This window comes from Poromitra crassiceps, assembly GCF_964638095.1.
Source record: "Poromitra crassiceps genome assembly, chromosome: 15".
NCBI classification, from domain to species: Eukaryota; Metazoa; Chordata; class Actinopteri; order Beryciformes; family Melamphaidae; genus Poromitra; species Poromitra crassiceps.
In genome coordinates this window covers 3,838,976-3,853,351 of record NC_139634.1, presented here as the reverse complement: position 1 = coordinate 3,853,351, position 14,376 = coordinate 3,838,976, and the positions used below count along the sequence as shown (strand labels likewise).

Below are 14,376 nucleotides of genomic sequence, written 5' to 3'. Positions count from 1 at the left end.
ATGAAACCCATGATGGATGGAATTACAGTGAAAATAAATTGTTCTCCTTTTTGCTGGGGACCCTGGAACCCCCTCAAGGACCCCTGGGGGTCCCCGGAGCCCACTTTGAGAACCACTGAGCACTTGCCCACTACATTCAAACGGTCATTGTGGTTGTTTCAGAAATTGCTAGCTAATTTCATAACTGTTGGGTCTATGAAGGTGTTTTTGAAGTAACACTAATTTGATATGACAATCTTCAAGGTAGAGCTGCCAACTGTGACTAAGACTTCTGAAGAACTTCAAGAATCCCACATAAAAGGACGACAAGTGTTTTGAGTTTGTGTAGTCTCAGTGCTGGGCCTGTCTCAGTCTGTCTCAGTGCTGGGCCTGTCTCAGTCTGTCTCAGTGCTGGGCCTGTCTCAGTGCTGGGCCTGTCTCAGTGCTGGGCCTGTCTCAGTGCTGGGTCTGTCTCAGTGCTGGGTCTGTCTCAGTGCTGGGTCTGTCTCAGTGCTGGGCCTGTCTCAGTGCTGGGACTTCTACTTCCCTACAAAAGATTTAGAGTTGTGCAACGAGCGTCTGAGAGAAGGCCACAGAGGAAATGCAGATTGGGCTTTTATCCAATACAAAATGGGAACTGAGGAGAGAAGAACGTAAATACAGCAGTTACTTTGTTCCCAGTTAACAGCCACCATCAAATCTGCAATAAAGAAAGATATAACCTGTAAACACATTCTATACCACTATGTAACTTTACATTGGATTCCACAATTTCAGCAATACGGCTTTATTAAAGCTTCTGCAATTTTCCAGTGATTTGATTTACAGATCTTGCATTGATTCACTCATTTGCACAAAATCCACACAAAACATTGATGATTTTTCTTTATGTACTATATGATCCATATGTACTACTATCTATATATATCTATATATATATATACATACTGTGTATATTTATATATATATATATGAAGAGTTAATTTGCAAAAACAGGTATCTCCGTTTGGATTTTTTTTCATTTTATTTTATATATTGATGTATTTATACTGTAATTTTTTTATTTTTGGGATTTTTTTTATTATCAACCATAACTAAAACATATTCATCTGATAATTTTCACATAAATCACCTCAATAATGTTTTCTATGTGCACTCCAGGGAGTATCAAACAGATGTTTGTTCATTTTAAGAATGGCGTTTACCTGTTTTTGCAAATGAACTCTTCATATATATACCGTTATGTACAGTATATATATATATATATATATATATATATACTGTAGATATACTGTATATATATATATATATATATATACTTATATATATACACATATATGTACTACTATCCATCTAAACATTTAAGTGAAAATAAAGATGGCTACAGTTCTTGCTTTACATCATGATATATACATTGTTACATAGACATCTCAGATCATTTCACTCAGCTCTAAGTACATTGGAAATGTCTGATCTCATACAAATTGGCAGTCTTCTCATTTGGCTTATGTCGTTATTACAAGTCTTCACCATTGGCAGTGTAGGCTGACTGCTACATATAGACATCTACGAAGCTTACATCACACCACTCAGTAGTCTTCACAAAAAAAAAGTAAACATTTTTCACACGGTCAAATACAAGATCAAACATTGATCATCTGATCCATAACAGATCCAGACGCAGTCACAGTAGTCAGTTGTACTCCCTCCGACTACAGTACTGTAAATCACACTGAACACTGTTTGCTAATTCATTTGACTGGAGGGGATCGGTGATCACATGTTAGCAGATATGACGTCAGTATCACAAGAAATATAGCTATGACCACAGCACAGAGGGAAAACAATAGGATTATTATTCTTTCAGTCGTAGGGCCTAAACAGCCTTTTCCAAGCTTGATTTAGCATGTACAAACCAAGGAAAAGCGCTTGCACACTTGATGTTTATGGGAATTTTAAATAAGGTTGATGTCCATCAGAGTATAAAATTATGTTTGTCTGTACAACATTAGGATAGGAACACCTCACATAGGCTAGATCAGTGTCTTGAATCCAGTGGTTTTAACTGTTGGGTTGCTTCCTTTGAAAAACATACGCATTGGAGAAAAAAAATCTGGAAGTGAACCTGACAAAAGTGCTGACAAAAGTGAATGAAACTACCACAAAACCATGCCATTTAAAAACAACAGCAACAATAAACATTGTGTACATGAGAACATTGTCAGAAGAATGAACAAACAAATTCTCCTCTGGATGTACAGTAACTGATTATTTCTGATTAATCAAATTCACAGGAGAGATTCCCTAAATGACAACAGTGAATAGAGAAAATGGAGCTTCTTGATGCTTATAAAGAATTTAATTACGGTAATAAAGAAGTAATGTACAGGTTACTTCGTCAGGCTGTAGGAAGACCAGAGGTTGAAACGCGTTGCGTCTCTTGTGCCCTTGTCCTGTGAAGATGTATTGTGTATTAACTATTTAGTATACCTGTACATTACTTCTTTATTAATTAAATTCTTTATAAGCATCAAGAAGCTCCCTTTTCTCTATTCACTATTTATATTGGCCTGCTGAGCTATCTTGTCGCCACTTTTTGACTTTTCCTAAATGACAACAGAACAGAACACACGATAAACATCAAGTGAATAACTAGCTTTGGATAAAATATGAAGGCACAGCTTTGGATACACATGTCACTTGATGACATGTTTCTGCCTTTCATGTCAGAGGTCGACGCTAGACTAGACGTGGCAATCTCTAGTCATGGTCTACGAAGAAGCAAGTCACATGCCTGCTTCAGCAGCCTGTCTGTCTGGCAAACAGACCCAGGCAGCAAAAAATAGCTTTGAAGGCAACTCCAACGCTCCGCTAGTGGAACAAGCTGTGCCGCTTCGTGGGAGCACAGCTGATCCTGGATTCTTGACCGTTTTTGATCTTTCACCGATTGGTTGACGGAGCATAATACGCTCTCAACAAAACTGGTAGTTGTTGGTCTTCATCAGAGGCTGCTCCTCTTCCTCGTGGTCACAAGACTGGTCACACGGGCCGTCGCTGCACTTGGGCTCGTCACAAGCTTGGCTCTCCGTGACCTGCTCCTGCACATTCTGGTACATTAGCTGTGGAGAGGGGGAGCATTAGGTTGGTGAAGCTCCTGCCGGGAGAACAATGGCTCTGCTTCAGGTTAATGTTCTGGTTGGGACAAGTGACAGCAAACATGGGGGCTTCTCAAGGCATCTTGGCTCAAGCATCATTATTATGTGATGTTTCTCGTTCGTACCCAGACTGTTTTGGTCTGGAGCATTCTAACTCAAACCTGCTCCACTCACCTGTTCCTGCTCAGGGCAATCCCCCAGTAGTCTCTCGATCATCTGGCTGATCTTGCTGAAGGTCGGACGCTCCGTAGGCTCCAGATTCCAGCACAACTTCATCATCATGTACCTGCAACATAAGTGAATCATGCTTTAGCATTGTGCAGACAGATCCTGCATTTTGAGGAAATCCTAAATGTGTACATTTCACTGCTTTTTCCGATGTGCGCAATTGAGATTATGCAGTAGATCTTTACATGGAACTTCCCAAAACGGCTCCTGTAAAAACGAGAGAGCGTATGAAGCCAGGTTTGACTAATACGGAGAGCTTTATGGAGGTGGTGAGGCAGTTTGATAAGAGAGACCCCCTTCATGAGAACGCCCATCCCTCCAGTCTTATCCGGCTGCCGTGAAATAGCAGTTACATGGGCCGACGCTTCAGATCATGTGCCTAACAGGCAGAACTGAGGCTTGACTCACTAACTGCACAACAGAACAACAGATGATGAGGTCCTGACTCAGATTCAGGCCCCGCTGTTTCCACAACCTACTTATTCCGGGTCGTGTGACAGACATGCATTAGGTAAAGGCAGGGGGTTTCAAAGTGGGAGGTGGGCCTCCCCAGGGGACGCTCCAAACGGTTTCAGGGGAGGCTCAGTGAATGGAAGGGGAAAAATAGTACATTAGTTATTACATTAGTAATCAAAAGGGGTGGTCCCTTGAATAGCCTAAATGTGTGTGATTTGGTTAAAGAGATAGTTCAGAGATATGTCATTTGGGGGAATTTGACTGTTTTTCCCACTTACCCAGAGTCAGAAACAAATAAATGACCTCAGACAGACCTTTGATGTATTTGGTGTAGTCTGAAGTATGTCAACAGCATTACCGGGCTATCTTGGCTCAATTGTTTAGCGGCATTGGGATCAAGTAACATCATCATGATGGGGGAGAGGGGCTTTGTCCAACCGTCAGGGGAGGCCCACAGTCTCCGACTTTGAAAACCCCTGAGTAAAGGGCCTTGGAGATACTGGGGTGGGTCTTTACATTTCAGGGCTCAGGGAAAACTCAAACCAAGTAATCAGAAATCCTGAAAGTACTTCATGTTTGGGTGTTATTTCAGAGGAAGAATTGCTGTTCAAAAGGGATCTTGCTGAAAGTTATATAAGGGATTTGCGTGTATGGGGAATAGTGATCCATCTTAAGATGACTAGAACTTACATCTCAGGAGGGGCAAAGTCTGGTCGCGACATCTGGTAGCCGCACTTCACCATCTTGTAGAACCTGGTGTCCACAGCCGTACTGGGGTAAGGACTCTTTCCTGGAAGAAAAGAAGAACATTTTAATAAGCAAACAATGGAAACATCTAAACAGAGAACTCAGAATGGAAGTGAGGATCTCAGTGTTAGCAGATGTATGGACGTCGTCTTCTGACCTAGAGAGAAGATCTCCCAAAGGAGGATGCCGTAAGACCAGACGTCACTCTGGACGGTGTACACGCAGTCAAAGATGCTCTCCGGAGCCATCCACTTCACCGGCAGACGAGCCTTCACATGTGGACAAAACGTGTTTTTAACCAAGTGTTGTTTATCATGCTAAGTGTCGGCATTGTCATCGTCGTCAGCGCTTGCTTACGTTGCCCTTCACCACGTAGTTGGAGTCGTTCATGATGTCACGTGCCAGGCCAAAGTCGCAGATCTTGGCCACTCGGCTGTGGGTCAGTAGCACGTTCCTTGCTGCCACGTCTCTGTGAATACACTGAGCACAGACACACAGCAGGTCTCCACTTGTTCACTGTCACACACAAAGAAGGCAATGTGTCCATCAGATGTAGTCTGTCTAAATATAGCACACAGAGTTATTAACAAAAACAATGTGAAGCTATAAAGATAAAGTCAATAGGAAGAATGTAACAGGAAATACCTTCTCCATTCATTCATATATTATATATATATATATATATATATATATATATATATATATATATATATATATATATATATATATATATATATATAATATATATATATATATATATATATATATATATATATATATATATATATAACCATCTGCCCTTTTTATGCAATTTAGCTTGCTTTTATCTGAAACCCAGTGGTGTGTGTTTTCGTCTTCTGGGTCATGTGTCTTCTGGGTCATGTGTCGTCTGGGTCATGTGTCTTCTGGGTCATGTGTCTTATCGGTATGGACACTACAGCAAGTTAACACGCCGGAACACACCAGGAAGCCATGTTTTTAGATGTTTGTACATTTAGACCGTCTCATCTGTCAAATAAATCACTCACGTTTTTGGCTGCCAAGAAGTCGAGGCCCTCAGCCACCTGATAGGAAAACCTCAGCAGGTCATCAATGTCCAGCGGCCAATCACCTCTCGCCTCACACACGGAGTCTAGGCATGATGGCAGACAGGCACAACGGTAATTTAACAATACACAGGTTGGCTTGGATGTATAGGAAGAAATGAGGATTCCGGTAAGTTACCATGGGACTTTCACACCTATTTACTGAGTAAGACGTTTACCTGGAGATGATTTGATTAGCTGCTGGCTGGGTCTCATCTCCAAGTAGCTGCTGTCGGAGCATACACTAGAGATCCCACTGTCACTGTTGATGATGGAGAGAAAGAGAGACAGAACTGTGAGTAAAAGCTCTTCACAAAACTGCACATGTTGTGGTTAGATGTGTTTTGCCCGCTGTACCTCCGAATGAACTGCTTCTGATTGCAGATGTTCTTGTAGTTGCTGGACTCCTCCATGATCTCGGGAATGTTCATGATCTCGGGAATGTTCATGACAAAGTTGAGGAACGTCTCCGCCTTCTGGCGCAGGAAATTCAGCAGGTCGCCATGGCTACAATACTCTGTGATCACCAGCACTGGTCCTGGTGAAGGAACAGTCATTAGGACACTAATAAAAACACACACACTTTTTGACAAGATAATGCACAGCCAAAATAAATGTTTAGTAGAGAGTGTTGCCTTGCCTCCATAAGTGCAGGCGCCCAGCAGGTTAACGATGTTCTTGTGGTGTCCCAGGTGGCTCAGGATCTTCAGTTCAGACATCAGAGCCTCCCTCTCATCTGAATGGGCACTGGCTGCAGAGACAGACCACCCAGCCTGTGAGCAAGAACCTGCCTGCCATCTGAGTTTGTCAACCAAATGTGTCATGATTTTGCTAGGTGGCTTATTTGATTTGGTTTGATCTGATTTGAGATTTGATTTGATAACAGAAGCCAGAGCACAGGAAAATCTGAAATTGTAAAGGATAACACAATAAAGCTAGTAAGCTTATGTCCATTTTGAGCCTTGATGGAATTCAAGGATGGAATCATTAAAGGGGGGGATGTATAGGCTAAAGCCCAACAAACTCTAGAAAAAACATTTACAGCCAACAATAACGCTTTAATGTGTGGTTCCAACCATGACACTAAACATTAACCAAAAGATTGCCCTACAGGCCTACAGTATTACTGCATCATCCTTTATGATATGAAACCACAGTTTTATATCTAATCACTCCATAAATTAATTTAATGCATTTGGGTTATTTGTTCCAAAGAAAAGCAGCAGAATATCTATAGTTGTCTTGCCAGTAAGATATTTATACTGTATTTGTGAGGGACACGCACACACCCTGAAAACATTTCAGACACATTTTTCACTTCGTCTGGAACATTCCTGGTTTTGCCTGCGAGTCACTCCAACCTTCTCATGTCAACTGAGGAGGTAGTTGCATCTGACCTTTTAACATCTTCACAGCCACGCGCATCGCGTTCTCGTCCTGTCCCAGACCGAAGGCTGTGGCTTCCACCACCTTTCCGAAGGCTCCTGCACCCAGGATCTTCCCTGGAGGGACGGTCACATGAGGCATGATCATCAATATGAATTCAAAGCAGTCTGTTTGGCTATATGATACAGTCATGTTCTCACAATGCACAATGCTAACCCTAACCCTAACCCGCTTTCTCTAATGCTCTGAAATGCTAAGTAACTCAAAATGTTACGGCGAGAGCATTAGTAAGAAAATATGCTGCAAACCTAGCTTGAGCTTGTCCCGTGGGAACTCCCACTTCTCATTGTAAGGTAGCTGAGTGGGGTCAATGAAGGTGTAGTTGTTCCCATCTCTTGCCTCGATGATCTTCCAACGGATCTCATACCTTGGTTTCTGAAAATGAAAGGAGGAGGAACATAGCACAAAATCAAATCAACATAAACAGTAACGCATGGAGCTGAACAGTCACGTGACATTTCTTCGCCCGGAAGAGAGTTCCCCCCATTCATTTCTCCATTTCAAAAAATCCTTATATAACGAGCTTTAAGGCTGGAACCAAGCCAACCCGTGACCTACTGAATCGTGAGTGACCATGTGGGGGCGTGGGGGGGTAACTCTTTTCCGGGGCAAGAAATGTCACGTGACTGTTTTGCTCTAATTCCCACAGCAATGTGTGTGTCTAAAAAAACGTTTATAAGTGATGCTTGGCACATGCACTGTACAGTAAGGATGCAGGTAGCCCTACCTGCTTGTATTTGTACAACAGAAAGACCAGCAGCAGAAGGAGGATGGACAGAATGCCTGCTCCTCCAATCAGGGTGGAAGTGAAGAGCTTATCTGGCCAATCAGGGAAAGACAAAAATAGTTAGTCATAGGCCAGTGATATGACTCACATGGATTATAAAACATATTACATACAAAGTGTGTCTTACAAACTAATGTTCTCTAATGTCCCAAGGTAGTCGTTTTATGACTTCATGACTTTATGACTTGATGTCTTGTGAGCAGAATATAGTTCTGCTCATGGCCATCACACATTTCTATGTCAGCGATAAAAAGATAGAAAAATAAATAGAGCAACTGTTTGCTCTTCTACTGAGAAAGAACATCATCATCAGATTATTCACTGCTGCTCACCAGAAACCTCCATGGAAAAAGTGTCGCTGCTGACCCCGACCAGGTTGAAGGCCACACACTCCACCGTCATCCTGCGGCTGGACGGCCCCACCGTGAGCACGCTCTCCACCTCCACCGCCCCGTACTCCTCCCTCTGGACCTGCACTGTAGCGGCCTGCAGAGGGGTCGGCATCTGCATGTCCCGCCCCGTGGTGTTCTCATTGCACCTGCCCCATTGAAACACATTCATGCCATGCATGGTAAGGTAGTGGTTAGAAGCTGTTCCGTAACCAAATCGTCACATGGTGCAATCCCTGCAGCAGCCATGCTCCCATGTCCTGTGTGCATCTTTGAGCAGGGCGTACTGTACATTGTTGCTCATTGTTGCTAAATGACTACAATTTACCATGTAATTATGACATGACTGCATCTCCAAGGAAAGGCCCAGCCTATGCAGGCATACTTACGTGGGTCGTATTCCAGCACACTGGTACCAGATGATTCTGGGGGCAGGATAGCCAAATGAGGTGCAAGTCAGAGTGGTAATGTTTTCCCATCTCACCACAGCAACAGGTCTCTCTGCATGAAGTGAAAATGAAGGGGGGAAGTCAGTGACTTATTCCAACAGCGAGAAAGACCCGACACACCGATGTGATTTGTGTTTTTTACGACGTCACTTACGATACATTTGGACTTGGAACGTGATGGATGCATTGGCCATGTTGCTCTTGGCATGGAAGGTGTACTGGCCTTGCTCCTGGGCATTCATTCTCTTCAGCTGTAGGGTAGCATGGTATCTACAGAGCAAAGACCAAGAACCTTTAAGGATCTTTACCCAGAGAAAAAGAGGAATATCTAATAAAGTCTGTGATGACTAATCCTGTGGTTTGCATTCAGGCTGTTGCTATGCATCACTGCAAAGTACGCCACCAAATCAAAAGGAGAAGACCCCTCTTCCCTATAACAGTAGTTTCATGACCTGAAGGTCTATTGACCTCAGTGTTCTGTGTCAGATTTAACCAGAATGCAGTGCCAGCACATTTCAAATCTGCTGTAGCTTCCTCATTTTTTGGTTGATTGTACTTGATTGTTTTTTGTTTGTTTTCTAACTATCCTGCGGACACCTCCGAACAAGCATGCATGATAACGATACAGGGTGTAAAAGAGGCCATCGAAATGCTCGTTCTCTCAAATATCTCCACTTTAATACATGATCTTTCTTTTGCCTGCTCTCCTCTAGTTGTTGCACCTGTTGTTGTATGTGATGAACTTGTGCTCCTGTGTGGAGGTGTTGGGCGACGTTGGTGTGTCCCAGCCATGGCCTGTAATGTGGGGGTACGCTTCCACGAGCACGCTGAGCTCCAGATCTTCTCCCTCGTTCACCTCCACAGAGAAACCCTGCTGGGCCAGCTTAGGGGACAGCTGGGGCAACAGCCTAATGTAGGGCTTGTCTATTCGGAAAGATAAGGAGACGTTTATTATCAGTTTATTATCAGTTTATTATCATTTACGAATGGTTAATACCGTAAACATTCCAAGGTTTTCAATTGTAGAATGATAGTTCATATCAAGACATGTCTGAGTTTGTTTAGGCCTACCCTGGCTTTGTGTTGGTGAGTGAGTTTGACCGGTGCTGTGCTTACCTACAACCAGCAGGTATGTCGTTGTGCTGTTTACCCCTGCTTCGTTCGTGCCGATGCAGGAAATGTTCCCCGTGTCGGCTACGTCCACAGTAGGGATGGTCAGGATGCTCTCTATGGCCAAGCGGTTTTCCCCGTCGGACTGAACCAGCTCCTCTACAATTGACTTCTGCAGGTGGAGAGACAAACCATCAGCCAAGGTTAAAATGTTGATTTTGCCATCGTCACAAGTTCAGTGGCAGAATTTCATGCACTGACCATGTTGGTGGGGTACATCCAGGTGACATTGTAGTTGAAGTTGGGATTGTGCGTGGTGCAGCGGATCTTGAGTTCCTCCCCAACAATACGCACATATTGGTCTTTCTCCAAGAAGACATACGGTGGGAAACGCAGCCCTAGACAAGGGACAGGGAATAGGGAATCATACATAAGTGTAAAGCTGTGCACCTTTGACAGAACACTTTCAGCTTAGTATCCAAGGCGGCTCTCACTCTTAATGACAATGATGGAAAAGGCCTTGGAGGTCCTCTCCACCCCCTTGACTCTGGCTGTGCAGACGTAGTCGGCGTTGAAACTGGGGCGGAGGCTGTGGATGAGAACACCCCTGTGGGGGTAAGCAGTGAAGTTCATCCCCGGGGGCAAGGTGGTGCCGTTGTCCATGCGGAGCCTCAGGTCCGTGGCTGCTGGGTCAGTCAGCAGGCAGGGCAGCAGGGCGTCCTCGCCTTCATTCTTCACCACCCTCAGGGATGTGCTGCTGGTCCAGAACACACGCCTGGGATCTGGATCTAGTGGGGGGGGGGAGCATGTGTTAGAGCATGATTTGTGGAAAAAAATCATGATAACCAAATGCTAAAGAAAGAGACGGAGACGGAGATGGACATGGATATATAATATATGGCCATTTGAAGAGATGCATGATGGACAATGGTCCACCCAATTACTCCACTGAGTGTAGAACATATTAGGACTAACTCTTTCACTATAATAGACTGGCCAGGTGAATTCAGGTTGTAGGTATGATTTCTTATCCTCATTCCTTCATGTAGATGAAGGAGAAGACAGATTAAGGAAGGATTTCAAATGATTTCTAAGCCTTGAGATGACTAAGACGTGGCTTAATGTGCCAACTCAACATGAGGAAGGTTATCCTAACATTCTGCAAAGATCTATGCCCCTTTACCCGAGCTCACCTTTTACATACACATGCACTGAGGAGACCAGTTCTCCTCCTCTGTCCTGTGTGTAAAAACACTTGTATGTGCCGGTGAATTCTGCAGAGCAATTCGGCACCCTTAAGACCCGGATGGTCCCGTTGGTCCTGGACACGTAGCGTTTGTGTTTGGCGAGCCTCGTCTGCCAGTTGACGGGCCCGTCACCCTCACACCTCAGAATCAGCGTGGTGCCGGAGATGACCACCACCTCGGGACCCACGACCACCTTCGAGTTGAACTTGATCACAGGGCGCCTCCATTCCGCTAAGGACAAATGAAGTACGATTAACTGAAGTCATATGGCATTGCCATCAATACAGTTGCACAACACTTCAGAAACTCACGTTCAATCACATTCCAAGGATATAGCCTACCACTGACTGAGTCAGAGACTGAGCTATGTACAGTATGTAGGCTACACACTGTAGGCTACAGTAAGGCAGTGCTCTCCTAACTTGTTTTGATCGAGTTGATTTTTCTTTTTCGACTTTATTCTCAACATTTCATCTTTATTCTCTTTACAGTATTTCAGCTTTATTCACGAAAAAAAAAAAAAACTTGCTCCTCTGATTTATTTTTTCTTCTGCCTGGTGCTTAAATTTAGACTTTTTTTTAAACGAAATTTCGAAATTTTTCATCATGCATGGCCCTAATACTCCGTCGTATAAAGAGACAGAAATGTGAAGAGAAAAATAATATTTTAATTTAGTTCTGACTTTATTCTACTCTACTCTTAACTCCATTCATTTTTTCTTACTTCAGTTGAAGGATCACATAGTCCTGATAGGATGAGACACTTTACAACCCTTGAGCTTGAGAAGACATTAACTCAAAAATGCACAACTGTCGAGATAAAAACAAGGCTTTTTCTTAGTTCCTGAAAAGTTGACATTTACAAGGTTACAAGCTTCTCACCCAACAGCAGTTAGTTGTCAGCTTTTGTCAATTTCTATGTATCACATGACTTAGTTCCCAAAAGTGCTCCTATATTGAGGTCAGTAATAGTCAGTTAATGGTTGGTTAATTACTTTCCCCAAGGAACATGTCATGGAGACCTTCTTTCTCTTATGGTCATTTCATGATAACTGAGGAGAACTGATGCCATGTTGGCGACCTTGATTCAGAGTTATCTTGGACTCAGGAAACAGATTGAAGACTTGGACCTGATAGCAGCCTTCAATCCTTCTCACTTCTGTTTTTCTGATCAGCACTGGCGATGGGAATGGGAAAAACTGTAGCTAAAGCTCCAAACCCCTTATTGTATTTGTTCCCGACTTAGGCTTCCTTCTTCGACCCAAAAGTTTATCTGAAAAACTGGCATGAAAAAGGCAACTATTAACACTATGAAAGTAGCCTAACTGCTATGAAGATATTTGGTCCCTCAGGGAGTGATGAAGCACAGTGGTGTGAGAGGATGACGAACAATGCTGCCTTTGAGATTTCCAAACAACGTTCATGGAGGCTTGTAGAACCTCAGGGTGGATAGTTCACAAGATGTACGGTTTGCTTTGAGTTGGACCACTTGAATTTGTTTGGAACTTGTTGTCACTGTAAAGAGATTCAATGTGTCCATTTAGCTTTGTACAAACACATTGTATCTATGACTGTGAATAGCCAGGCTTGTTTTCATCTTCTTGTGTTGTGTTGTTAATATATTTTCTTAGAAAAAATGTCTACCAAGAAGCTTGCGGGAAGTGCATTTTGAATCTGGAAGCAGAACTGAGATTCCCTGTTCAGCATTTTCTTTCTCTCCACCACAGCAACAAAATGACCTGAGCTCTGCCTCAAGCCCATCAGCATTTTACTTGTGAACATCCGGATGAAGCAAAACATTCGGCTAAATATAGTTGCATTTCCCGAAAGTCACGCTTCAAACATCCAACTGAACTATTCATCTTTTTGGATTTTGGTTTGCGCCTTATAATTCACCAGAAAGCAAAGCTAATTCTTTCAGCCATAATTAAACCAAATGGATGCCTTTATGTTTTCAAATGCAAATCACAATTTGATGTCATGCGGGTGATACCCATATAACTGGTGTAACAGAACAGACACACACACAAATCACAAGAACAAGCCCAAACAAAACAACTCGTGATGCCACAGACAGTAGTCCTGCATATTAATCAAAATAGTCAAAAATCTAATTGAGAACAGCAGCATTTCTGCTCCTGTCCTCTCTGCAGTATATCACAGGATGTGTCATGATACAATTAATATCAGTAGAGCATCATGAAGAAAACAAAACAAAACCATTTAAGTTCAATTAAAGTTTTTTTTGTGGATTTCAATTGTGGGGCGTTATGAAAAATTGTTGGAGAGTCGGATATACTGAAGAAAATTATTTTGTTGTTTGTTTGTTGTTTTGTATTGGTGTTTTCCCCCTACATTTTCATATGATCACAATTCAAAAACTTTGTTCTAATTTGATCAAAATATCCAACAAACCCTTCAAAGATTTAAACACATTTTAAATCCAAATAAAAAAATAAAAAAGTTGGACTTGTCACTTGGCACTCTTTCATTTACACTTTGATTACAGATTATTGCTTTGATTTCTGCACAAACATGCTGTGATGAGGTGAAAGAGTCTCTACAGTAGCTGTACAAATCCACAGTGAAAAGGCAACACGCATTTCCAAATGCTCTCCCTGTAGAGGCTGTTTGACGGGTCTTACCTTTAGCAACAGAGGCCAGGACCCCCAGCAGCAGGGCAAGGTAGGACTGCATCCTGCATCAAATCGGCTCTGTGATTGTAGACTCTTCTTTTGATCTGTGGTCAAGGAGACAGAAAGGAGAAGAGCACCTCACAAGTTGTGCTATATCACTCACGCCCCTCGTTCACTTCTCCTTCTCCTTCTCCGGCTGCTCAGACCGGCTTCCCCCAGTAAAGATGACTCTGTTACATGGAAACACTGACTTCTATGCGGAGGCCTTACACTTTCAATCATATGAATACATTGACTACACCTCAAAGTACCGTCTATTGGTGCCATTGTGGAAGCATCCTTCAGTAAATCAAATGTACAAACCTGCAGATATCTTCAGTTTAGACGTGTGTCATGACCATCCCAAGTTGGATGTTTCCTCACATTGAAGTCCCTTGTTCCCTTTCTGTGCTCCTCTGACCTTCTCCCTTCTGCTGTTTACAGCCTCAGAAGTCACACAGCAAGACATGAAATCTTTCAGACAAGTAGAGGGAGGGGGAGGGCCAGGGCACTGAGTAGGGAGGAGGGCCAGGGTACTGAGTAGGGAGGAGGGCCAGGGCACTGAGTAGGGAGGAGGGCCAGGGTACTGAGTAGGGAGGAGGGCCAGGGTACTGAGTAGGGAG

General features: G+C 43.1%; 1 protein-coding gene across 2 annotated transcripts; it reads right to left on the bottom strand.

The window, feature by feature from the left end:
• Positions 1-789: 789 nt before the first annotated feature.
• csf1ra (colony stimulating factor 1 receptor, a) lies at positions 790-14,183 on the bottom strand. Of its 2 annotated transcripts, none has more exons than XM_083651437.1 (22): positions 14,078-14,183; positions 13,724-13,818; positions 11,025-11,309; positions 10,326-10,619; positions 10,093-10,229; positions 9,838-10,003; positions 9,444-9,645; positions 8,876-8,991; positions 8,662-8,773; positions 8,216-8,421; positions 7,824-7,915; positions 7,345-7,471; positions 7,048-7,152; positions 6,291-6,401; positions 6,008-6,188; positions 5,830-5,912; positions 5,594-5,697; positions 4,923-5,045; positions 4,723-4,834; positions 4,509-4,608; positions 3,309-3,420; positions 790-3,098 (listed from the first exon to the last, which is right to left on the bottom strand). In XM_083651437.1, the coding sequence occupies exons 2-22, from the start codon at positions 13,773-13,775 to the stop codon at positions 2,952-2,954; spliced, it is 2,967 nt and encodes a 988-aa protein (XP_083507563.1). In that variant the 5' UTR covers positions 13,776-13,818; positions 14,078-14,183; the 3' UTR covers positions 790-2,951. The 2 variants fall into 2 exon arrangements, with proteins under 2 accessions (XP_083507563.1, XP_083507564.1); XM_083651438.1 differs by having other exon boundaries at positions 10,326-10,613.
• Positions 14,184-14,376: the final 193 nt, after the last annotated feature.

What these genes read in the sequence shown, in the direction of transcription:
- csf1ra (XM_083651437.1), bottom strand. Translation starts at nt 13,775, where the DNA reads ATGCAGTCCTACCTTGCCCTGCTGCTGGGGGTCCTGGCCTCTGTTGCT. An exon ending in GACATACCTGCTGGTTGTAG is followed by an intron (nt 9,646 to 9,837) that starts GTAAGCACAGCA and finishes CTTTCCGAATAG; the next exon opens with ACAAGCCCTACATTAGGCTG. An exon ending in ACTTCTTGGCAGCCAAAAAC is followed by an intron (nt 5,046 to 5,593) that starts GTGAGTGATTTA and finishes GTCTGTGCTCAG; the next exon opens with TGTATTCACAGAGACGTGGC.